At 37.0% G+C, this 27,175-nt stretch overlaps 1 protein-coding gene across 1 annotated transcript in view; it reads left to right on the forward strand.

Annotated features, from left to right (window-relative positions):
- LOC103661748 (glutamyl aminopeptidase) overlaps positions 1 to 27,175 on the forward strand; it is an 81,348-nt gene that overhangs the window by 48,127 nt on the left and 6,046 nt on the right. Inside the window, exons 11-18 of the mRNA XM_008689431.2 lie at positions 2,284 to 2,363; positions 11,831 to 11,967; positions 12,096 to 12,151; positions 19,472 to 19,622; positions 20,651 to 20,724; positions 20,831 to 20,935; positions 21,021 to 21,191; positions 22,704 to 22,844. Coding sequence (XP_008687653.2) covers positions 2,284 to 2,363; positions 11,831 to 11,967; positions 12,096 to 12,151; positions 19,472 to 19,622; positions 20,651 to 20,724; positions 20,831 to 20,935; positions 21,021 to 21,191; positions 22,704 to 22,844 — 915 coding nt within the window. The remainder of the gene's footprint in view (positions 1 to 2,283; positions 2,364 to 11,830; positions 11,968 to 12,095; positions 12,152 to 19,471; positions 19,623 to 20,650; positions 20,725 to 20,830; positions 20,936 to 21,020; positions 21,192 to 22,703; positions 22,845 to 27,175) is intronic.

Here is a 27,175-nt window from a genome sequence, read left to right on the forward strand (position 1 = left end):
AAATTAGGTTGACCAGCTTTAATACTACCAGAGTTTGTTAGAGTGTTAGATACAAAAAAAGTGAATCGTGCCTTTAAAAATGAAATCTGATTCTCCTAAATTTTAGGTAACATATAGAAGACTCTCTCATTCCATTTATGTAATTTCCATTTCTTGACATTTTGTACTTAAATCTGTTCTTTTACTCAGATTAGATTAGATCCCGCAAGGGAGTCTAAAACTATAAAATTATATAGTCTCAACCCTCGATCCTTTTAGTTTTGTGATCCCCTCAGACTTCAGAGCAATGTTTTTACGTAACTTCGTAGTATATCACATGTCCACTTCTAGGCACAGTGTAGTCCCAGAGACTGTGTTTTATGGAGGAATAGTCAAAATATGAAATCCTGACTGTGCCCATAGGACACTTGCGTGCTCCGTTCTGTCAGTCAGGTCGGCATTGGGGAAATGTAGAGAGGGGAAGAAATGTTCGTTTATGTGGCAGGACCAAAACAGAACAGTGGAAGAGTGAAATATGTAGGTAGGATGTGACCTTTAAAAAGCGCTTGTTTGTCTATTTGTTGAGAAGCTGCAAGGGATCGCTGTTCGGTTGGCTTCCCTAAAAGCAGACCCTGAGGTGATGATTCAAGTGAAAGCTACTCACCAGGAAGTGTTTCTAAGAAAGAATGGAAGGCGAGTGGGACATGGGCTATTACGAAGCAAAGTGCAATACTGAGCAGGGTAACTATCCAGCGGAGAGGCTCTGGAAACAGTGCTGTAGAGTGCTCCTGACCGATGGGGCAAGGATGATTCTCATGCCCATCTGTCATTGGCTAAGGGCTGCATCCAAGAACCAAGAACGTAAATTCCAAGGAACTTCTGGCTTTTCTTGCTCAGGCAGTTAGAGGGCAGTCCTCTGAGAGAGAGAGACCCAAATGCGGCAAGGAGAGCGCATTGGGATCTGGGGTGTACAAAAATGACAAAGAGATCCGAGGGGTAAGGGTGGAGTACTGACAATGCTTGCAACATGGCCCAAGAAAAATTTATGTATTGGTCCTATGGAACTTAGAGCCAAAAACAATCCACAGCAATAAAATCCTCAAAGAAAGCTACTAACAACTCAATCCTATAAAACGTTTCAACAGTTATAAAACAGGATTACTTCTTTCGTGTAGATGGCAAAATGTATTGTCCCTGTGGGGCGCCTGGGTGGCTCAGTCGGTTGAGCCCCTGATTCTTGACTTTGGCTCAGGTCCTGATCTCAGGGTCCGGAATCCAGGCTGCGGCAGGCTCCCTGCTCCGCGGGGGGTCTGCTTGTCTTCCTCTCCCTCTGCCCCTCTCTCCACTCACGTGCACTCTCTCTCTTTCTGAAATAAATAAATCTTTAAAAAAGTAGCTTCTCTAAATTACTTAAATTTTATTTTATCTTGAAAAAGAGAAATATCATTCTCCCCATTCTGTCAGGGACTTGACTGATCGCAGATGAAGAAAAACAAGGCAAACTTTGAGTTGGAACCTGAATCCAAACACAGATTCATCTTCTTCCTAGGTCTCTTGCATTTCCTGATTGATAGTACACGAGATGAGAACAATCAAAGTAATTTAAGACCTCTTTTAGGAGATTTCAAGACTAAAATGTTACGTATATATAGTACCAAATTACAAAGCTAACCTCCTCCCCCTGCTCCCCAAGAAAATAACTAAGTAGCTAACGAGAACACTAAAAAAACACCCTGAAACATGCTTGTCTGATGATTTTTCCTTTGCAGCACACCTGATTCACACGAGGCAAAAGAGGAGATACTGAAAGAACATGGGAATCCTTAAGGGATGGATGGTGGTGGTGTAATTTAAGTCTCAATATAATTTCTAAAATGTGTTATTCCCTGCATGGTGTTTTAAGATTGGCTTTTGAATTTGAAAAATGCTTTGTGTTCCTCGACAGAAATTAAGCATATTAGAATATGTGCAAGTGTGTGTGTGAAAGCTCAAGGTTATCATATAATGTATTGTATTTATGCAATATCTTTATTTCAAAGCCCCAAGGCATTTTATTGAAATCATCTTCATGCTTAGCTAATTTGTTGATACAAAGGTCCAAATTTTAGAGATTTATAGAAATTGAAAGCAGTTATATGGCCTATCTTCATCACTAAAGAGTGTTATATTAACTGTATCCTATACATTGCATGATCATTGATGAGGAAAACATGCTTGTCTATTGCTTTTTAAGTATTTTTATTTTGGAAATGTTTTTATTTTTTAGTAATAAGAGTTAAATTTTTCTTTTTAAAAAAACTTTAGTTACACATGGAATATTCCAGTTAAATGGACTGAAGATAATGTATCGAGTATTACAGTCTACAACAGGTCAGAAACAGGAGGTAAATGTCATTAATTGATTTATTTCTTCTTTTCAATTAATGTGCCACATTGAACTAATATAAGTATAAAGAAACAACAATAAAGCTGGAATTTATGATGTAAATTTCAGTTAAAAGGGACCTCTTAAGTAATTTATCAATGAATTCAAGCCCTTATCTACAATAATGAGAAATTTTCTACCTTGAGATTTTTTTTTAATGCTTTCCCATGACTGACACAAGAACAAATACCCATATCCAAAGAAGGGTCACACACCCAACCATTGGATGATCAATGTGTACGTTTTCTTTTTTTCTTTCCCCCTTCCTTATTTCTTCCCTCCTTTCCTTCCTTCTTTCTTTCTTTCTTCCTTTACTTTTTTTTCCCTTTATATCAGAGAAGTAAGTCATGGAATTTCTTAAAAGATTATGCGACAAAACTGGTTTCTTAAAATCTGTCATTAAATTAGATCTATCAGTTTTCCAATTCAGTATGACATTAGAATCGTTAATGACTCCAAATCATCTTTTCTAAGTTGTAAATTGTCACCAGTAGCTCAAGGCACTATCTATATCTATTTCCATCCATCCATCCATCCATCCATCCATTCATCCATCTCCCTAAATGAATTACTTGGCATGTGCCTGTGTTAAAATTCAGCTGTGACTGCTCTGCTCACTTAAATCAACTGGAAATATATTTCTGTACTCTATCTCCCTTGGTTTATCTTTTCCTTTCTTGAAAAATTTAGCTATTTAAAAACAAGGAGGCCTTTTCACATGTTCTCCCCTCCAGATCACTGAAAAAAATAATAAATACAGTAGGTTTTAGCATACATCCCGGAAGATTCCTCTTTTTTGTTCTTTTACCATTGCACTTGTTCTATGTTTCTAAATCATTTCTTTTCTAAGACAAATGATGCTCTTCTTCACCCCACCCCATGCAAAGCTGGTTTCAGAAAAGCATTTGGCACACACTCTTCACCTGTGGCTTCTTAGGGATAAAAGTAAAGTAAATCATTCATCCTTTATTTACATATGCCTATTTGCTCCTGCAAAATATTCTAAAATATTAATTAGGTATGATTTCCCCTAGCAAGTAAATTTTTATCCTATATCCAGGAGGTTGATTTTTAAAATGGCTTTATTGAGATAAAAGTCACGTATTATGTAATTCACCCATTTAAAGTGTAGAATCCAGTGGTTGTTCTATTTGCAGATGTGTGTTCCAATACCATAGTCAAATTTAAAGCATTTTAATCATCTCAAAAAGAAAATCCATATCCTTTAGCTATCAATCCCTCTGTCCTCTCATACCCCCAGCCCTGAGCAACTGCTAATCTACTTTCTGTTTGCATAGATTTACTATTTTGGTCATTTCATATAAATAGAATGATATGTGTAGTATTTTATGACTGGCTTCTTTCACTTAGAATAACGTTTTCAAGGTTCATCCATGTCATAACATGTATCAGTACTTCAGTCCTTTTTATTGACAAATTATACTCATACCATATCGATATACTGCTTCCCATTCATCTATTTATCAGTTAATGGGCATTTGGATTATTTCTACTTTTTGGCTGTTAATGCTGTTATAAACATTTGTGTACAAATTTTTCTGTAAATCCAGTAGTAGTTTTTTTTCACCTTTGGGATTTTTTACTTTTATTATAAGTTCTTTGTTGTGTACGTGTGTGTTTATTTTTACTATAAACCCTACCAGCTTTGCTATTCTCAAGGCAAGAACCTATTATGTTGCTTTGCTGCAAAACTTTCTCTTGATCATTTATACTAATAATTACTTTGATTGTTATGGTCAACATTTCTCCCCAATTCTTCTGGAATTCCCAGATCAATGCCTTTTTATCTTACTCTTTTATATACGATTGTTGTTTTGAATACTGAGTTCTATGTTTTGTGATCTGCCTTCTGACCATTTTTTTACTCATAAGCATGTTTGCCAATGGAAAATGGAGAAGACAAAAAAAGACTTTTTAAAATGTGCAATACCACTGGGGCCCCTGGGTGGCTCAGTCAGTTAAGTGTCCAATTCTTGATTTCGGCTCAGGTCATGATCTCAGGGTTGTGAGATTGAGCCCCATGTCAGGCTCCACGCCTAGAGTCTGCTTAAGATTCTCTCTCCCTCTCCCTCTGCCCCACTCCCCCTAAAAAAATGTGCAATGCCAATGATAAAAGGTATAATGAGACTACCGTTCCATTGGAAGGTTTTCAGTGAATTTGGTTTAACATATTACTACATATTTTCCCCATTGGTTACCATTGGTTAACTGAGAGTTAGAGGAATCTTGGCAGCTGCTTGATATCCTGTTAGCAAATTTAAAAGCATGAATAATTCGTCTATGCTAACAGCATTTTCATGGAATGAGGTTTCCAAAAAAGTGAATTTTCTAGATAACTGAAGCTTACTCAGTGTTTTATAAAATAGAGTCGAAGAGTTAACAATAAACATTTTTCTTATATGGATTATGTACTTATTAGAGAGAATATCTGAATAATAAATTTAATCCTTACTAATCAATCAATGAATCAATCAATTAATTAAACAGTTCTTTCAAGGAAGTATTTACCAAGTGTTAACTTATGTGCCAGACACAGAGGCAGGCATGGAGATAATGCTGAGGGAAAAAATCCTTACCCTCTTGGCTCTTACTGTCTAGAGAGGGTGCAGACGACTCAGCAGGTAAATAAATGTGTCATAAGTGCCTCGTGCGGTAATAGCCAAGGGGGCTCGCTGAAGAAGCACCAGTCCAGATTTGGGGGTTCAGGAAAGGTTACTAAAGAAAAAGATGTCTAGGCTGAGAGTTAGGGGGTAAAGGTAGTGTTTAAATGGACGATAGGATTGACCAAGTGTAAATAAGAACTATTCACTCTAGACAGAGAATGCTAGTAGAAAAGTGAGGGCAGCCGGAAGCTCTTCCAGCAACTGTATCCCTCTGTCTTTACATTGAACACATTTTTTTAGTTCTAGCTATTGACTTAGCTGTCTTTCCCCTCCCCATAGAATATTTCTTGAGGAAATGAAGCTTATTTATTTTGGTGGTGGTTGTTCTATATCTTCAGCCGGGACCCAGTAATTGTTTATTGAATGAATCAGTGAAAGAATGAATGAAGAGGCTCTAATGTTCACAGAGCTTTGATGACAGACTTGTCTTTATCTGAAATTTCAGAATCATGACTGCTCACTTAGCCAGAAACAAACTAGACATCTCTTCCTACTTCAAAGTGCCTGCTCCATTTTTAGGCTATGCAATAAGTTCCTGTTTCCTGTTTGGGGACATCTTCAGCTCTCAGCTCAGAGCACAGATGACAAACACGTCCCAAGTGCACTGAATGGGCAATCGGCTCAGGTTACCAGCCCCACCTCCCTCTTCTTGGTTTCTTTGATGATTCATCAGTTAGAAATTTCCCAGGCAATGTTGGGACTTCCCCCAAGGCCTTTTATTTACATTTGTGTTGTACATGATATTTTAAACATTAAAAAAATTAAACATGTAATTTATAACAAAGAAGAGGACCTCTATCACAGACCCTTCTCAGGCTATTCTAACCTGCCCTGTGTAATCTCTCTTCTCACTGTTTATAGTATATTTTATGCTATTGGTTTAATCAATCCTTCCTTATTCCTAGTATTACTACTTTATATTTTGAATATCATCATTGTTATGTAATCTTCATTTGCTCTGTCTTTTCTTTTTTAAGTAAATGACAAACTCCTTGGAGAGACAACTTCTACGTCATATTCCTTGATGGCAGGTCAGGAATACCACCCAATTGCCAACGAGGTTTTGTGCACCTCTTAAGACTTCCTAAGAGTTTAGTAAGTCCTTGCTTAATGGAGGCTTGTTTGCCTTCAGACTACTGTGCTGTTAGAGAATGCCCGTAGATGCTTCATTTATGCCTCTGTCTTTAGTACCAGCGACTACTTTGTCAGGGCATCTACATTTAGTAGTATATCACCTTTTTGCTTTTTAGTCTGCTGCTTTCTAACATTCAGAAGATTTGAAGGTTATCACATGATGTCGGATAACTAATCTTACTAAAACGTAATATTTTAAAATAGATATTTCTAAGTGCATAGGGTTTAGGAGAGGGTCTAGGCCATAGGAAATCGTATAGACTTTGTGATGACTTTTTCATAACTCTTAAAGAGTTGAGGATACATCCTGGATGATTTAGATAACCAAATTCTGACTACATATAAATAGAATATTACTAGAATTTGATGGTAGTTATATTTAAATGTTTCATGTCAGGGGCGCCTGGGTGGCGCAGTCGTTAAGCGTCTGCCTTCAGCTCAGGGTGTGATCCCAGAGTTTTGGGATCGAGTCCCACATCGGGCTCCTCTGCAATAAATAAATAAATAAAATCTTTAATAAATAAATAAATAAATGTTTCATGTCAAAATAACTATAGGCATATATTTTTTAAATTTAATAACAAAAAGAAAGAGAGACTTTCTTCATTCTTTCAAGCTGAGCCTCATGGAATGCTTGAATTTTGATTGGATCATTATGAATTCAGTTTTGCAGAATCAAAAGCTCAGTTTCATTAATTCAGCCCTGGTCAACCAAGGCTTGGAAGATTTATTCACACAAAGCAAACATATAAGAATGCTAATTTGTTAATTTATACAAATAAAAATATACTGGCCAAGGTGAACCAGAATACTCATGTCAGCTAATTAGGTATCTCTTTCCAGGAAGAAAGTTTACTTAATAAGAGTAAAGAGAGAGTTAAGGTAGATCAATTATTTTAGAGATTTCATCAAGCTGTGATAGCCTCATATACTGCATTAACCAGGGGAGTCTAATTATTGCATTTAGAAGCTATTTTGATGCAATGAAAGTTTCTTATTCATGTAACGGTCCAATGGAGGAATTCCTGACCTGCCATCTTTCCTAGGTGGTTCAGTCCCAAATAATAACTTAGAAATCCAGTCTTCCTCTTTCTTACGGCTCCACTGCTTCCTAGACCTTCAATTCCTCTGCTGGATCTTTGCATCTGAACAGAAGACAGAGGAAGATAATGGAGGGAGCAGGTCAAGAAGTGCATCTATGACTTCTGGCACAATTTGTGTCCATTTGTCAATCCCATGTTGCTACCTACCTGCAAGGGAGGCTAATAAATATAGTCCAGCTGTATACCCAGGAGGAAGAGAGAATAGTGTGGTAAATAACTAACAGATCTCTACCACATACACTGTTCTCTGTAGGAGGAAATCTGTTAAAAGATCTGGAATACACGTACCAGCTAAACTGTGTACCTACTTCCCTAGGCAGACTGAGACACACTGACAGATTTTCACTATCCAACTCTTCTTTGCAGTTATTTCTTCCCAATCACCAAAACCATCACCAGTGATAATCATTCACCATGGTAGCCAGGTTGCATTTTTCCAGATTTCTGCTTATTATATATTGTATATTAATACTACACCTTTCTTTTTAGGGAGATTGTCTAGGCCACTTGCTGAGATTTAGGAGGGACTCTGTAATTATTACTAACATAATCATTAATACTTTCTTAAATGATTTGTTGAAAATATTACCACAAATGTATAAACAAACCATTTTACAATAGATCATGTTAGTCTTGGTTTCAGAGATTAAAATTTTCTTCCTTGACCCTAAATTCTGATAGTGCATCCTACTAGAAATTTTTAGCTCCCCAAGTATAAATAGTGTGTCATTAGTCAAAAAGTACTACTCTTGTATTTTTCAGCATAAGTGATGCACAAAATTTAATAAGATATAAACTGTCATTTTACACTGAAAAATAATTTGCTTAAAGTATCAATGCAACAAAGCATCTACATCACTAAAGAAAAATGTTTCTTTCTCTAGAATTATCAAGTTATCACAAGAGCTGTCTAGCCGTCTAAAGTTTGTTATCATTATTTATATAAAAGAGTATACAGGCATATCTCAGAGATAATGTGGGTTGCTTCTACACTACCATAATAGAATGAATATTGCAATAAAGCAAGTCAAATGAATTTTTTGGCTTCCCAGTGCATAACATAAAAGTTATGTTTACTCTGTACTATAGTCTGTTAAGTGTGCAATAGCGTGATGTCTAAAAAACAATGGACATACCTTAATCCAAAAATACTTTATTGCTAAAAATGCTAACTATCACCTGAGCTTTCAGTGAGTCATGATCACTGAGCACAGATCAGCATAACAAATATAATGAAAATGAAAAGTTTGAAACATTGCAAGAATTACCAAAAGGTGACACAGAGACACAAAGTGAGCAAATGCTGTTGGAAAAATGATGCCAATGGACTTGCTCTATGCAGGGTTGCCACAAACCTTCAATCTGTAAAAAATGCAGTATCTACAAAGTGCAATCAAACAAGTTGCAATAAAGTGAGGTATGCCTGTAGTAAAGAACTGTTATGAGAGCTCTGTTATTGAAATCTATCTAGGTTGAAATTAAATAGCCCCTGGATGAAATTTTGAAAAAGTAATTACCCCTCTTCTCCACCATCTAGACAAGTAAAAGAAAAAAAAAGGAATTTTCTAGAAAGAACGCCTACCCAGAAAGAATTCATTCAACTCACTTATGCATAAAACTAGCAAGAAACAGAACAAGATGATTTATTAATTGAATGATAGGGTGTTCTGTGGCCATTCAATTTACGTTTTCACATGCAGGTATCCCCCGCTTTCTGAACGTTCAGGCTCTGCCTCTTCATTTTTACAAAAGACCAACATGGTCTGGTGATGGCTTTTTTCATAAAAATGAAAATGTTCTTTGGATTTCTTACAGTTAGAAAAAACAGGTACTAATGTAAGTCTTTTGTAAAAAACAAAGTGGAATTAACACAGTCTTAGAGTGTGGGAGATACTCCTCTTTTTATGCCATTTCAGCTTATGAAAGTTTTCACAGGAATGCTCTACTTTCATATAGAGGGGGAACTCTGTATAGAATACAAAATTGCAAGGTGTTTACAATATACTTTTAAATGAAAAGGATTATGAATCATGAAAACAGTAAAGTCCCATTCTGTGTATTGGGCGCATGTATTTGCACATATACGGAGGATACACACGCAGAACACAAAAACATTAACTAGTAGAGAGTACTTTTTACATTCTTCGTTATACTCTTCTTCTGTATTTTCCAAATACGTATTTGGAACTATAAGGAACACATAAGACTGTTACAATCAGAAAAACAATCAAAAGTAAGTGGAGAAACGAAAGGAAATACAATACGTGCTCCCATGTGCCGCCGGGAGTGGGCACCAGTATTCTAGTCCTACTTACTTCATTCTGTAACTAAACAACCCAACAGTATGTTGTTGTTAACAACTGTTGGGAAAGTAGCATGAACTTGGAAAGTCCATAACTACTGACTTCCTGGATCTCAGCTTCCTCATCTATAAAGTGAGAAAAATCACAGTAACTCTAGACAGGCTTAACTAGGTATATATAAAGCACACTGAAATACGGCAGTATTTAGATGGATTGCCAGGAACTTCTCAATGTTATTTATATTTGCCTCGCTATTTATAGAACCGTGGCATATCCCCTTTCATAATAATGAGGATAGCTACCATCTGTCGGACAAATAACTGTGTGACCAACACTTTACCGATGTTATCTTATTTAATCTTCACAACAGCCCTGTGAGGGATTTTTATCCCTATTTCCCTTATGGTGAATGAGGACACAGAGAGGTCAAGTGATTTGGCCAAGATCACACAGCTAGTTACTCACAGAGCAAGGGTTTTATCCTAGATCTGTCAGACTCGAAAGTTCATGCTCTTTTTCCTATAACATATGGCTCTGTGCTTAGCAAGAGGCTCTCCTCCAGATACAAACATTCAAAGTGTACGGTTGCCAAAAGATTAGCTTCCTTTCAACAACTTGTCCATGGGAGAATGACAAAGAAAGATAAATACTACATGAGAGAGGTAAAGGTTTATAATTTGTCAAGTACCTACTCTGAACATTCCTAAAAAAAAGTATTGTTTTGTTGGAGAGCTTACTCATATATTATGAAAAACTACTGTGTCCTGGATATCTTCCAAACTTTGTGAACACTTCCAGAATTTAAATCTTCTTTCCTCCCAAACTAACTCATCTGCCTCTACTCTGTAATGGCAACATCATTATTTATCCGATCGTGCAAGCCCATTTCCCCCTCCTCTGACCGTCCACATCAAGTAACAAAACTGACTGTTGATTTTACCCGTGATGTGTCTTGAAAACATCACCTTTTTTCTTTTTTCATTACCTCCACATTGAAGTAAGCCCTCATTCCTTCCTGCCTTAGATGATTACAGGAGACTAAAATCTTCCAATATATCTCTCGTAACGTCATCAAAATTATCTTTCTAGAAAGTAGACTTGAACGTATTATTTCCCTGCTTAAAAATCTTCTCTATCTAACCATCTCTCAGAGATGGACCCTTCACATGGCACATGGCTCTTGCACTCCAAAGCTCTAGAATTTATTTCCAGCCTTATCTTCCATCTTCCACTATCACATCCTTACACTGTGACTACATTAAACTATTTGAAACTTCTCAAATATATGAAGTTTTCCCACACTATTATTTAAATTGTATACTGTTCTTGGAAACAAGAGTGTATGAATTAAAAAATGTAGACGCAATGCTAACAAATGAATACCGGTTGTGTAGGAGCACAGCTATTATTTTAAGTGAATATTTTTTACCTCAAACAAAAGTCTCTGTTCCTTCAATGTTGAGCTTCTAAAATCTATATACCAGAGTCTTATGTAAATACTGGATGCTACTTTAGAAAGAGAGTTAATTTGGCAAATCCATTGCTGAAAAGCATTGATGTAATCAATTGAAATAAGGAAACAGAAGACTTTACAAAGATAAATAAAATTAGAAGACCAAGTATGACACGGATTACAAAATCAAGAATGTTGTATTTGGATTTCAGTTCTATTGCAAGCCTTCTTGACATTTTAAAAGCATTACTGATTCTCAAATCATTGTTTTGCTAGGCAATAGCCATTGCCATCAATTTGAATGTTGATTTTAATAAATAAAGTATTCTTTTAGATGTTTACATTTTTATCCCCTCCACAGGCTGCCCAATGAATATTCTTTGTGTAATTAATCCATCATGATTAGCAATATATGGATCACGCCCAAAAGCATGGACCTCTCTGTGTTTTGTCATTGTTTTCTTTTATTGAAGGATTGACAAGCACAGAATTATTTCACTCATTTGGCAAGCTTCTACCAGTAAGAAGTATAAGTCACAAATCACAGGACACTTATTTACATTGGTTATTCTTTTTCGGCTCACGCACTACAGTGACATTCTAAAATCAGGCATCTAAGTAAGAATTAGTCAAACTTGACTCCTTGAGCTGATATTTCTTTTCTTTTCTGCTGACCCTCTGGGCCTAATTTCTCTGTGTTTACAGTATATGCAAACATGTTTCTCATTAGTGTTTATTTACTACCACAGGAATCACTTTGAACTCTTCTAATCCTGCTGGAAATGTTTTTCTCAAAATAAACCCTGATCATATTGGGTTTTATCGTGTAAATTATGAAGTACCAACTTGGGAACAGATAGCTACCAATCTTTCCATCAACCACACGGTAAGAGTAGCAGTGCTTGTGAATTGTTTTATTTTTGTTCTAAGAACAGCGTCTTGATGATATTAATTTTTTCAACATGCATTCCTTTAGGAATTGTGCTGCTTACCTCTTTTTCTTCTTCTTTTCAGGACTTTTCTTCTGCTGACCGTGCAAGTCTTATTGATGATGCTTTTGCCTTAGCAAGGTGAGTTTTGGAATGAGATTGGACTATTTAAAATACTGTGGATTTTGTTATAAATCTCTTTTCTTGATGAATTGCAACGAAGTTTAAGCATTAATTATAGTTTAAAATATTCAAAGTCACTATTTATAACATTATTGTTTTCCTTAACTCTCCTTTTTAAAACTCACATAAGCCTCATAGCCAAAATACTGAAATTTGCTCTTAGCAGACACAGAAAAGCTCACCTACCCTATTGACTTTGAGTAGGGTTCGTCTATATCAGAGCCCTTGAGCTAATTAGGAGTGACATTTGCAAATGCTCAAAAGTGCACCTTCATAATTTGATTTAATAAAACGACAGTGTGTTTCATTAACTTACGTCTATGAGCCTAAGCCCACTCTATGAGTTTATGGCTAGAGTTGTCAACTCTTGTTCAGGTCATTAGGGTAAGAAGAATGAGACATGGTGCTCTAGGATTGATCAGAATTAAGGTACCGCTTAAAAAATTGGAATTTTTTTGTTTTCATGGCCTGAAGGTGACCTACACTTAGGAAAAAAAAAAAAGTCAACATAGATTAGGGAAATGAAGGGGTAGTAACCACAGTATCTTTGAGATTTTTTGTTTCATTTTGTTTTCAAGTAGTCTGACACCACTAATTCAACAGGTGTTTATTGAATTTCTGGTACTTCTGTAGGAGGTAGGGACACAACAAATGGGTTTTGTTGGCTTTATAGTGGCCTCATCCTAGATACGAGCAGGGTACTGAGAATGAGAGGCTACCTCCTCAAAAAGCCTTCAGTGGCCCCTTTGTCTGGGTTTGGGTGTCCCTTTCACGGGCCCCTGTGTTTCACCACAATATTATACTGTCATTTCTTATTAACTGTCCAGCTCACCTACCAAACTGCAAGTTATGTGACGGTAGGCACCCAGATCATGTTCCTGTTTATTTTATTCCCGGCTTCTAACTGTGACTGGCCCACGGCAGAAGCTCATTAAATATGAGCCGAACACATGTCTGAAGGATAGTATACCAGCACCAAAGGCATGGGAGAGCTATTTTCCACAGACTTCCTAGATGAGATACTGCAAGTTAGGAAGACTTCTTGACATTGTTTAAGGAGGGAATGGATAGGGTTACAAAACAGGCTCTGGAACGATGAAAATCTTGGTTCTGTAAAACCTTGAGTAAATTTCTCAACCACTCTCTGACTCGATTTCCTTATGAGTAAAATGGAGATGACCTTTTAAGACTCTTGTGAGAAATAAATGAAATAATGCACATAAAGCACCCCAAACCATGTCTGGCCTGTAGCAGGTGCTTAATAAAGTGTACCACTTGACTGTACCAGACACTGCGTAAGCCTGGGAAATTAAGTGGTAAAGGAAGATAATCAATATTTTGAAATAAAATAGAACCATTAAGAATTCTTTTGGGGGGAAACTCTCCTAGGAATGCATCATGACCTTTTCCAAAGCTTAGAATCTTGGCTGTTAGCAGTTACACAGAACTGCGATATCTTTATAATTTAATTCCCATCACAACACAATGCAGACAGTTCTTTTGGCTTTAAGAAGTAAAAGCCTCTTGAACAGGTCTCTCTGGGAAACTGTGTATAAAGCAAATAATTCACACAATTGAAAGACTTTCTCGCATTTGCTCAGCTCCTTGGCCATAGCCCCGTAAAATTTTGGAGAGATATGGGAAGGAAGAATGTGAAACTCATTTGAAAACCAAAAAACATGTAGAATCACACAGCAACAGATCTGGAAAATACCTGAGCTGTCACCTGAGCTATCACCTGAGTTATTCAGTTATCACCCAATTTCCTTCTGTAACATGTGAGGGAAACAGGACTCAGGGAAGTAGAGTCCACCAGTGTTGGCTACAGTCAAGTGCAGTTCACTCAGAAACTTTAGGGAGAAAAAAGGAGAAACATGTAGTTAAACAGTGTCTGTGGTAGGATAAGAATTTATGCAGTTCTACTCCGGTGTTCAAAAAGAAATCTCACCAACATGTTTCATAAGCAGGGCTAAAAGAGCACATCTAAATATAAACATATTCTTGATTCCCCTGTCCCCAAATTTGAGGAGTCAGTGTTCTTACTGCCCTGGATGAATACCCAGATGGGCACATGTGTTCAAGACAAGGAATAAAAATTCTCCCAGCTACTTCAAGTCCCCCAGACAGGCTCGGTGTCACTTTGAGCCCAGTCCAGTAAACCATCAAAGTTACCAACTTCACTTAAAGTTCTTCCCTGCCCCCACCACAGGCTGGTGTCAGGCTAGCCACCTGCAGTGGGCACGAGGTGCTTGATGTCGTCTCCATTTTGTTGCATGGAACCCCTACTGCTCCTCCCTTGCCAGGCTGCCTCTGACTCCTCCAGAGCTAAGGCAAGGAGAGCAGGGAGGGAAAGCAGGTGAAGGGAAGAAAAGGTCCTCACATGCTGTCTGCGTTTGGTCCTCTCTGAACTTTGAAGATGTTTAATTCATTTTCTTGTGTGCTGTTTTCATGGGGTATTTGCCATCCATACTCATTTTTACTGCTTAGAGTCTTTCTCTTGCAGTTCCTTGAGGTGGGTAAGTTGAAAATCTCTGAACCACATCTGGTCCATAGGCAGTATTCATATATCTTTTCCCCCACCGAAGTCTGGAAGGATGGGCCACCCCAAGCAGGCTTATCTCTTCACTCTGAGGTTAGAGCAGTAGTCTTTTATCCTTTAGTTTTCTCAGGGCATCAGACACCAGGCCACTGTGCCCCAAGCTCCACAACACAGGTAAAACTCTTCAAGTGGTTTCACTGAAGCCCCTTTTCCTAGGCTTGTTGTGAGGGAGAACCCTCCCGCATCCCCCTCTCCCCTGTGGGAGGAGAGCATTCACAGCACCCTGACAGCGCTCCTCCAAAGCTCTCTGTTAGAATGTCTCATTCTGCCCCTAGCTTCCCCAACCCCTGTAGTAGGCTGGTGATGGGTTATCAGCGAAGGATAACAAAAATCTGTCCTGACCATGTTGGTTCCGATTTGGGGGGCCTGCATCTTACTCTGGGGTTTAGGCCAACGGGCCTAGTTTGGAGGTTAGGCCAAGGGCCTTGCCAAAACAGAGACAGAAAGAATCCTTTTTTGTCTACCTGTTACAGTAGGGTTTTCCTTTTCAATAGCTTTGACTGTGCTCTGTAACCTGCTGTGTACTGAAGCCAGGAAAGAGGTGAGGAGTAACATAAGGGAAAGCAGAGAGCACTAGCTAACAAGCCCGTGGGTGGGGGCAGGGGTCTCCAGGGTGAGGAAAGAAGAGCAGAAAGGATGGCTTAAAAAGCCGCCTAAGCTAACGATCGGAACAGAATTTCAGCGCGGCTTCACACAGCAGTGGTTCCAATGATATCCAAGGCGAGGAGCAAGTTAGCAAATTACAGGCCACCAAGTGAACATCAGCCACACCAAGATTACAGACCTCTAGAGTCACTGGTTTTACCATTTTACAGGTGTTTGCAAAGGTAACTAGAGCACAACACAGAACTGGATAAGCAACTTCACCCTCCTACTGCCTGCCCCCACCCTCATGCTGCCTTTTAAAGAAAGGAGTAGAGTAATTGGAAAGAGTCCAAAAAGGACCTAGTTGTTTGCAAAACGACTGTTTTAAGCCACAAATCTGAATTTAATTGGCAAGTGAACACTGAGAAATGAGACACAATAGGGACTTTTTGAAATTCTCCACACCACCAAAGGCTTTGCTGGGGAACACGAGCACATGGGGTCAGCAGCATCCACCTCGGTACCTCTCCGAACTGTTTCCAATGTCCCAGTGAAGAGCGATGTTTGACAACACACTATGCTTAACTCAGCTTCTCTGAGGACTGTACCGTACTTCCGGGTCACACCCAGGGAAGCAAAAACAAACCCTTTGTTATAGGATTCCCCAACTTCCTGGGTGCCTCAGCCCAAGATAAGAGGGCAAGAATTCTCTCATCAGACTCATTTGTCCTCTTTTCCATCAAGTTTGGTGGGAACTTTCTTTAAGTTATAGCCTCCATTTTCTCCAGATAATAGGACAGTTCTATGATTTAAGTCATCAGGCTGGGCTTTTACTAGATTGATGGAAGATTTTCAAATAAAAAGAATGATTGGGATGCTTGGATGGCTCAGTCAGTTAAGTGTCAGATTTCAGCTCAGGTCATGATACCAGGGTCCTGGGATTGAGGCCTCCATGGGGCTCCCTTCTCAGTAGGGAGTCTGCTTCTCCCTCTCCCACTCCCCTTCCTCCCCACTCATGCTCTCTCTCTCTCTCTTGCTCACTCTCTCAAATAAAAAGAAATTCTTTTAAAGATTTTCTTTATTTGAGAGAGAGAGGGAGAGAGAAAAAGAGCACGAGTGAGGGAGAGGGGCAGAAGGAAAGGGAGAAGCAGACTCCCCACTGAGCAGGGAGCCTGACATGGGACTCAGTCTCAAGACTCTGGGATGATAACTTGAGCCAAAATCAGACCCTTAACCAACTGAACCACCCAGGCACCCAAAAAATCTTTAATAAAATAAAATAAAATAAAATAAAATAAAATAAAATTCTTAACCATATCTGGCTTTCAGAACTGCTGTATGCCTATGGATTTAACAAATGGAGTTTGAGACTCAAAGTTGCATACCAATGCTGTCTTAGGTTGAGCTCCCTAGAAGCAGAGTATGAAATGCAGTTTCATGTGCATGTAGTTTATTGAGAGAGTACTCTCATGAGGTAGGGAGTATGAAAAACAGGATGGGGCAGGGATAAAGAGCTGAGCCATGATACGGTCTCAGATGGAGTCTAGCTTTGCCAGATTCCACTAGAAAGCTATGAATTATGCCGTAGAGTGTGTCCAACTTGAGGGAGGCAGGCTGGCTTGTTGCCTTCCTGAATCAGAGAATTAATGTCCAGGCGTGGGGGATTACATTACCTCTTAGGCAAGATGGATATATTTGGCTAAGGGCTGTTCTCTGAAGAAGGTGGCAGCTGTGAGCCAACAGCGCTGTTAAGGGATCTGAGAAGGGCACTATACATGTCTTTGTTCTCAAAACCAGGTCTTCACATGTGGTCCCACCAGTATCAACACTGCCTAGGAGTTTGTGAGAAATGCAAATTCTTAGGCCCTACTCCAAATCTTCTAAATCAGAAAATCTGGGGGGGGGGGGTCTGAGAATATGTTACTTAATGAACTTTTCAGGTGTTACTGATAGATGCTCAAATTTGAGAATCATAGTTCTAAATGATACTGTTCTTCCTCTGGAGAATCAAATACCAGGAGGAGCTACAGAGTAACATAATTGGTGGGAAATGAAAAGTGCATCAGCTAAGTTTTCGAAATGTTATCCCTATAATAACCAGCAAAAATTCACTCCCAGTCCAATGTTCTGACCATATGATTCAGACTTAGAGAAAACAAGTGATACCAAAATGGAACTATTGTATCAAGCATGTTGGAAAAATAAGGGTATAGGATAGGATATTGATTTTCAATGTTTGAATACAGAGTATTTCCTCAGAACCTCTGACTTTTGGATAATTGGATTCTCTTCTTACTTCTACTTACGCTACCTAATTAGCCAATTCTTCTGGCCCTGGTAACTCAGACCCATTCCTTCTAATCTTTTCACCTACCTAAAATGTACAGACCACTTCGTTTCTGACCAAATGGTCATTTTTCCTAAACTTTCATTATTCTTGTTGCTAAACCGATCCTCAGAGCAACAACTATTCTTCAGAAACACCTTAAAAATCACCAGCTGGACATAGTTGTTGCTCCATCCACCAGGGAAAATAGGGAATCATTAAAATTAGAAAATTCTCGAGTTTCAAATATCAACACAAAATTTTATAATTTTTCTTACTAAACAAGCAAACATTCTCAATAAAACACTCCATTTCTCAATATTATTTGTGTTTTTATTAAGGAGGCTGCATGCTCCAAAATATAATGATTAGGATCTGAGGAAATAGAGGAAATCAGCTCTCTGAACTGAAAACAAACTATCATATCTCATTAATACAAATCAAATGAGGCGAAGATTTTCATTCTTATCTACCTGTCCAATACTACTAGTTCATCCTCAAATCGAACTCTTGGAGAGAATTCAAGATATAATTACAAATACTTTCAAATGTAATAGCATTCAATGCATCAGGATTACTAATTCAATAATTCAAAATTTATTATTTAATTTAAAATTTCAAAATGTAATTTGAAAAGACAGAATTCCCATCTAAGGTTCTTTTTAGGGGCACCTGGGTGGCACAGTCGTTAAGCGTCTGCCTTCGGCTCAGGGCGTGATGCCAGTGTTCTGGGATTGAGCCCCATTTCAGGCTCCCCCGCTGGGAGCCTGCTTCTTCCTCTCCCACTCCCCCTGCTTGTGTTCCCTCTCTCACTGGCTGTCTCTCTCTCTGTCAAATAAATAAAATCTTAAAAAAAAAAAAAACCTAGGCTAAATTTTGAGGCATAATAGATTTCTGAGAACAGTATTTCAAAAGGTTCTAGCATTCCTTTTAAGGAAGAAAAAACTGGATTCTTTAAACTTTGAAATGTCAATAGAAACTTCAAATTTGTGGAGGAACAAAATCCACTTTTGTTTATCAATGTTGTTTGAAAACGTATGAAAAAGGAAATGTTTTAATGAGAAAAGCTCAATTGGAATGTTTTAAACATTCATAATTCATGAGTACTGTTATGTTTCCTCTTCATATCAAATGTAAATAATTTCAGTAAGATATAATTATCATGGTGCATTTGTATTTTTTTCTTATAAAGTATTTTTTAAAGATTTATTTATTTATATATTTAGAGAGAGTGGTGGGGCAGAAGGAGCCGAAGACAGAGAAACTCAAGCAAACTCCTTGCTCAGCATGGAGCCCAACGTGAGGCTCGATCCTACAACTCTGAGATCATGACCTGAGCTGAAATCCAGAGTTGGACACCTAACCAAATGAGCCACCCAGGCGCCCCACATTCGTATATTGTAATCGGCTGGTGTCTATTCATCGATATTAACCATAGCTAAATGGCTTTTGTTTTATCCAGAATTTTGCCTCAGCAATTTTTCAAATGTACTTTTTAATGTTCTGTCTTCCTCCTTACTATTGAATATATGAAAGTACTAAGGCATCATTGTGAACAAACCTTTTTGATTGGGTCCTCCAAAATAAATGTATTTTCTTGATTGCTTCACAGAAGGATTCTCATTAACATTGAATTCTGTGATTTCCATATTAGTACTTTTAGAAAAATGAGTACTAGTCTATGGTTGGGTTTTTTGGTTTTGGTTTTGTTTTGTTTTGTTTTTTTAGTGTATGGTTTTTAATTAATGGGTTTTTTTCTCTCCCTTAGAGCTCAACTTCTAGATTACAAGATGGCTTTAAACTTGACCAAGTATCTCAGAATGGAAGAAGATTTTTTACCGTGGCAGAGAGTGATTTCAGTCATAACCTATATCATTAGCATGTTTGAAGATGATAAAGAGCTATACCCTGTGATTGAGGTGATGTTAATGCTCTATCTTATGACAGTAAAGGTGCAGCAATGAGAAGAATAGGGAAGTTGCTGAGACAAGGAGCTTCTGAGAGACACAAAAGCACATCTGGGTGCCAAGTGAAATTAAAGGAAGGTACAATGACATGGCTAGTCAAACTAAAGAGATACTATCTCTATTTTTTTTTAACTTGAAATGTATCAGCATTTCTGGTGCAGTATACCACCTAACGATATATTTTAGTGTTAGAAAGAACACAAGAACTAATATTTTAGTTACAATAGACAAGATACTCACTAGATCTTATTTTCAATGGATTTATCAATGTTAAATGAATTTATTCTTACTAAAACATAAGTTTGATACCATTATATTTTTGATACCATTGTATTTCCTTGTTCTTGCTGCTGTTAGTTCCGCATTGAGATTTTATTACAGAATAGTCATTCTAAATACTTTGCTTTGGGGTTTCTGCAGCACTTTGGTAGGACACTTGCAATTTTAAGGAAATGCTGGATTCAAATCTCTAGCTCTTCTACTTACTAAATGAGAGAATTTGGACAAACGATTTAATATTTATGAGTCTTCATTTCCTTTGTACAGTAGGGATGTCGGCACTTCCCTGTCTATAGCAATGAGACAGTATAGATCATATAAAATAAATACGCTTTGTAAATCCAAAGGTGGTATACATATATTAGTTTTCACTATTGTTATTTCAACAATACTTGATTAATCTTCTTATTGCAGTAAGTATGTTAGGTGTTACTCCATTTCTTACAAATGTTAACTAAAAAGTAGAGGTCAAAAGGGGCTTACCCAAAGTTTTATTAAACTTTATTAAACATTAGAGAATGATCCAGGATGTTCTTATCTTCAGAATTGAAGCAAATTTGCCATGTTTCCTAAGGAGAGGCCCAAAATTCTCTGAACTAGTAGGAAAGAAGATTACAACAGGGGGCTGTAGATTATAATAAATAAGAAACTGTTGATAAATAGTAAATTATGACTCATTGTATATGGTGCTTTTATTTCAGGAATACTTCCAAAGTCAAGTGAAGCCCATTGCAGATCTTCTGGGATGGAATGATGTTGGAGACCACCTTACAAAGTTATTTCTTACATTTTTAAAACTAATTTTCATTTAATATTTGTGTATGTTAAAACATGTTAAAAAGTGCTCACGGCCCCAGTTTTGTGTGTATTTGTTTTTTAAGGTTACTCCGTGCCTCCGTGTTAGGGCTTGCATGCAAAATGGGAGATCAAGAAGCCTTGGAAAATGCTACCCAATTATTTCAGCAGTGGCTAAGTGGGACTGTAAGGTGACTGTTCATGTGTTCATTTCTAGAGGACTTCAAACTTAGAAATGAAGAATTAAAATCTCTGAAACACTGTTTCTTCTTCTAGGCTTCCTGTAAATCTCAGGCTTTTGGTTTATCAGTATGGAATGCAGAACTCTGGCAATGAGACTTCATGGAACTATACTCTTGATCAATACCAGAAAACTTCATTAGCTCAGGAAAAAGAAAAACTGTTGTATGGATTGGCATCGGTGAAGAATGTTACTCTTTTGTCAAGGTAAGTTTTTTTTGTTGTTGTTTTTTCTGTTCATATGAGTGGCATTTGATGGTTTATGTGTCACTGTCACTTTAAGATGCGAATTAAAGTAGGATACATTTCCAAGAACATCTATTAAATCTTATTTTTCCCGGCAAGAAACAAAGTATCCATGTAAGAGTGGAATAAAGACATGTAATCTCATATGAAAATATTCTGGGAGTAGGCAGTTTCTAGTTGTGAGCAGTGGTTCAACATTTTCATTCAGGACCTGGGGTGTTTCTCTTTCTGTTCTGCCATCCTCGCCATGTTGGATGTCTTATAACCTCTAGAGCTCCAAATATTTTTGTCTTCGCAAAAATATGTTCAGTGAAAGAAGAACACGAACAAAAGAGTTCCTCCTCACAAAGCTTTGTCTTTTATGCTTAAAGGTGGGTTATCTCCGCTTCCCCTAATAACCAGAACCGGATCACACTTGATCGTTCTGGGTTATGCTCTAGGTCTACTACTGGATCATTTGCCAACAGGATGTTCTTGAATTCCTTTGACTGATTTGGGCCATCATCATACTCTGAGCCTGGGGTAGGAGCCTCCCTACTTCCCTAGGATCAAGGATACCTTGACCCAAGCCCAGAACAAAATTGGTTTCTGTGAGCGGAGAAGGAGTATGTGCCACAATATGCATATCACGAATCTTCTGCCACGGTTATTTATTGCATTTACTTAGCCAACACTTACGATGTCCTTTCTATGTGTAAGTATATAAATTGTGGGAATAAAAATGAATAAGGCGTGACATCTATCCTTGAGAAACTTATAGCTCATGAGAGAGACAGAATATAAATAGGAAATTACGATGTAATAACCAATTTATAAGGACTACTGCAAGCAAAGCCAACAATACTCCTTCACCATCTTGCTTTGGGGTAGATGTCAATTCTGCTCTTCGCCCTAAAATAGTCTATCAAGAACTTGATCATTTTTCCATGATTTTCCATTGATTCATTGATCCATTATTTTGATGGCACTGTGCTGATCATCTGATGAGAAAATTAGCAAGTGTTTACATGCCTTACTAAGACTCTTGTGAATTAGAGGTTGAGTGATAAATTACACAAAAATTCAGGACTACCAGTAAAGTGCAGTTTCTGGAAATTCAGTGGTCTAGAGTACGTCATGATATTCCCTCTAGGTACAGTCATGGCATAGAGTTAATAAAAACCTATTGATTTGGTCACGTAATTTATCTTGGACTGCTTTCCATTAGACTGTAATTATAGCTAATTAATCTAACCATATAGGTTACTTTAGAAGGTTGTTTCTTACAATCTAGGGAAGGACAAATAAGATGTAACTTTTATCCTTTAGAAAATAAAAGTATAAGTACTTTCCCTTAATTTACTGGCTCTTTGTTTTTTAGTTCAGGGGGATAATAGGTAAGTGGGTGAAGTGCTTGTATACAATAAATTCAATTAATTTTTTAAAAGTTAATAGTTAACATTTTGAATTGTTTTTCTATTTGTGTTTTCTTAGGTATTTAGATTTTCTCAAGGACCCAAACCTTATTAAATCTCAGGATGTGTTTACAGTCATCCGATATATCTCATACAACAGCTATGGGAAGTACATGGCCTGGAATTGGATTCAGCTCAACTGGGAATATCTAGTCAACAGGTGGGATAATCAGATAATGGCTTGTTGTTCTCTTTGTTTGATACCATCGATAAGTTCTTTCTTTTTCTCTTTGCTGTACTTTCTCTGACATCTATACAATATCTGGAATGGCATATTATTAGAAGTAAAGGATCATGGTATTTTCTTTCTAGGGAAGCAATAGACTAGTTAATTTTAGGCCTAATTCTTTTTCTGGAAAATGTTGTTTCCAACTGATCTACAGAATTCTGAAGCCTGGAGAGATACCTAAATTGCATTATTTTTAGTTTGGTTAAAACAAGTTAATATAACTCTCTCTGTTGTGTTAGCACCTAGTATAATGTCAGGCACATATTTAATTCTCAAGATTTAATGAAAACTAAGTGAGTTTCTGGACTTAGGTTCAAACTGGAACCTTATATCTTACTGAGCTTATATGGGTGATAATATTTATCTCTCTTGAGCAGATAATTATACTTTAGGTATTAAAGGGACCTATATTTTCCAGGCAATAGCAATTTTAAAATGGGAAGAAGAAAGGACAAGAGAGGAAGAAATCAAACTAAAGAGATGCTTTCCCAAATTTCTTATTTCTGCAGCCCCATTTAGAAGAAATGTTGCTATTCTTGGTCCTAATCCTCTAAATTTAGTGGTTATTCCCATTAAATTTTTTTTTCTATGGAATATAAAATGCATATAGATGATATATCCCAAATAAATGTGTAAACATTGACAAAAGACCTTTATTGTCTGTAATCCCCATACCGCGAAACAGGCCCTGTTATCCTCTCCTAATCTCTCCTGTTTTCCCATCAGCACTACCTCATTGATAATGACTGCCTTATCAGAAATACTAACTATGAAGATAACTTTTATTTCTGTTCTCTTTTCTACCCCACAATTCACCAGGCTGCCACTAGGTTCATTCACATTTCTCATCCTTCTGAGATCCAGATTATATCTTATTATCTTATTATAACTTATTATATCTTTCAACTAAGATACCCTACATTGCTTTTGCCTATTTGTGATAAAGTTTTGCCTTTTCTGTTCTTGCTGTGATTGAGTGTAACTGCTCATCTGTCTCTATAAAAATTGACTGGTGTGTGTGTGTGTGTGTGTGTGTGATGCTTTGTCCATCTGTTTATAACTTTTTCAATGAAATGCATGACTTAGAATTAATAAGTCTTCCTATTGGGAACATGTTGTTATCTGGAGGTAACCCTTCATGTTATGCAACCTGGTACCTTTCATTTGCTTAATACATGCCTAGTGACATGTAGTGAGTATTTTGTTTTAATCAAAAAGACTATAAGTCTTTCATTTTTTTGGTACATGCTGCAGGAAACCTACGCAGATGAAGAAAAATGCTTACTTTTGAATTATTGTAAAAAACTAAATAAATAATGTTCCATTTTGCATAATAAAATGGCAATTCCCTTATTGTTTATTAAATATAAAGTACTTTTCAAGGCCTATTTGAATAGTTCTGGTGTGATTTATTTAAGTAATACATTTTTCATTTTAAAAAATTAGTTCATTGTTGTGCCTCTTAATAAGAACTAGAAAAAAGAGGTGTTATTTTGTCATAGAAGTCATAAACATCTGTTCCTAAAATAAATTTATTAGACCTAATCTTGAATTTAAAAAAAATAATAAATTGATGTACTATTTCCAGTGCCAGTTCCAAAACCCTTGCCCAAGGCTTTTAATATTTCTTCATAGTCTAATGATCTAATTCTCATGAGGTATTATTTCACATAGCCTCAAACATAAAATTATATTACAACCACATGTTGGACACAAAAATAACGCCCAATATTAATTATGGTTAGTTTGAATAAATAGAATTTCCCTGCTAAAATTGGATAGGATGAATTAAACAAAAATGAGCAAACTTTACACAAATATTTCCAAACTCTTGAATATTTTCCAGAATCCAGAATGAGTGATTTTCCTGCCTAGGTTCCCGAACAATTTATTGTCATCCTAAAATAAATAAGCTGCTTTTTTTTTATAAAGGGCTTTGTCATGTGATTTATATGACGACTGATGGCCACATCATTAATACCCTTTCTAGTTCGAGACTTAATCAAAACGTTCCAAAGATACTTCTGCAATTAGTCTTTGCTTTTATTTATCCCAGTAAGGTCTTAGATGAAACCGTGAATGTGAATGAACTCAGCAAGTCAGTAGTGTGGTGTGCTAAGGTTTGATTTTAATTTATGACTATGGTTGAAAATTAAGTCAATGGGACATGACTGAAACCATTTAAAGACTGCCTCATAGACAAAAAAATTTAGTAAGAATTTAATTAAAAGCTTTATGTGCATTGAAGTAATTTCTTTTGGATAATATGATAATACTTATGTAAATATAAGTCCAAGAAGATGATCATTATATAATATTATTTTTTAACTATTTAAGATAAATCCTTATTTTAGTTTTAAAAGTAATTAATATGATAAATATACAGCAAGTTTCCCTTTAAATGTTACACTTTTTATGATATGGGTTTATTGAGATAAACGTATTTTGTTCTTACATTTTTAGTATTTATACAGATAGTTTCAGTCTTTATTCAATCTATTCATTGCTAATTCCCCAAAATATCCTTTAATTTGTAGTCACTAAGAAAAAAATTTACTATTAACTTTGCCCATTTTTCCAACCCTTGCTAATACTGAGAGGTGTCTTTAGAAATATCCTTGCTAATGAAAGACCTAAACATGAGACAGGAAATCATCAACATCCTAGAGGAGAACACAAACAGCAAGCTCTTTGACCTTGGCCACAGCAATTTCTTCTTAGACATGTTGCCAGGGGCAAGGGAAACAAAAGCAACAATGAACTACTGGGACTTATCAAGATAAAAATCTTCTACAAGGTGAAGGAAACAATCAACAAAACTAAAAGGCAGCCTTCTGAATGGGAAAAGATATTTTCAAGTAACATCTGATAAAGGGCTAATATCCAAAATCTGTAAAGAACTTATCAAACTCAACACCCAAGAAACAAATAATCCAGTTAAGAAATGGGCAGAAGATATGAACAGACATTTTTCCAAAGAAGACACCCAGATGACTAACAGACTCATGAAAAGGTGCTCAACATCAGTCATCATCAGGGAAATACAGATCAAAACCGTGATGAGGTACCACCTCACACCTGTCAGAGTGCTAAAATTAACAACACAGGAGAAAATAGGTGTTGGCAAGATGGAGAGAAAGGGGAACCCTCCTGCACTGTTGGTGGGAATTATTCCTTTCTGAACTGTTGGTAGGAATGAAAAGTGGTGCAGCCACTCTGGAGAATAGTATGACAGTTCCTCAGAAAGCTAAAAATAGAACTACCCAATGATCCAGCAATTGCACTACTAGATATTTACTTAAAGGATGCAAAAACACACCTTTGAAGGATGTCTATAGCAGCATTATCAACAATAGCCAAACTATGGAGAGAGCCCAAATGTCCATCAACTGATGAATGGATAAAGAAGAGGTGATATATATATATAGAGAAAGACAAGTACCGTATGATTTCACTCACATGTGGAATTTAAGAAACAAAACAGATGAACATTCAGGAGGGGAAAAAGGGGGGGGGACAAATCATGAGAGACTCTTAACTATAGAGAACAAACCGAGGGCTCATGGAGGGAGCTGGGAGGGGGATGGGATAGATGAGTGATGCGTATTAAGGAGGGCACTCGTTATGATGAGCACTGGGTGTTATGTGCAAATGATGAACCAGTGAACTCTACTCCTGAACCAATACTAAACTGTACGTCAGCTAACTAGAACTTATAGAAAAAAAGAAATATCCTTGCTAATTGAGTGTATAAAAACTGATATCTCATTTTAAATTATAATCCTTTTATCCAGTAAGTATTGTATAACATCTACTATAAGCCTGGCACTGTGCTTGACATTGAAGATATAATAGAAACAGACTTGGATCTCTGTCATGGACCTTAGGGTCTGGTAATGGAGACCAATATTAATTAAAGAATCACACAAATACATGTACACTTCAAACTGTAATAATTACAAATAGAAGAGGTTCCAGTCACACTGAAAGAGTGTAAAAGGGAAACTGACCAAGTCAAGAGAATTTGGACATTAAGGGCTTCCCTAAGGAAGTGAGGGTTGAACTGAATTCTAAAGGAAGAGCAGGAGTTATTTAGGTGAACAGGAGGTGAAGCATTCCTGGCCGAATACCTTCTATCAGAAAAGAGAAAAGAGGAGGGGCAACCTTTGCAGGGTCAGTTAAGATTTGGGCTGTTGTTATAAGGGCAGTGCTAAATCACTAAAGGGTTTTAAGTAAGAAAGTGAAATGATTGATTTTACTTT

This window comes from Ursus maritimus, unplaced genomic scaffold, assembly GCF_017311325.1.
Source record: "Ursus maritimus isolate PB19 unplaced genomic scaffold, ASM1731132v1 scaffold_11, whole genome shotgun sequence".
Taxonomy (NCBI): domain Eukaryota; kingdom Metazoa; phylum Chordata; class Mammalia; order Carnivora; family Ursidae; genus Ursus; species Ursus maritimus.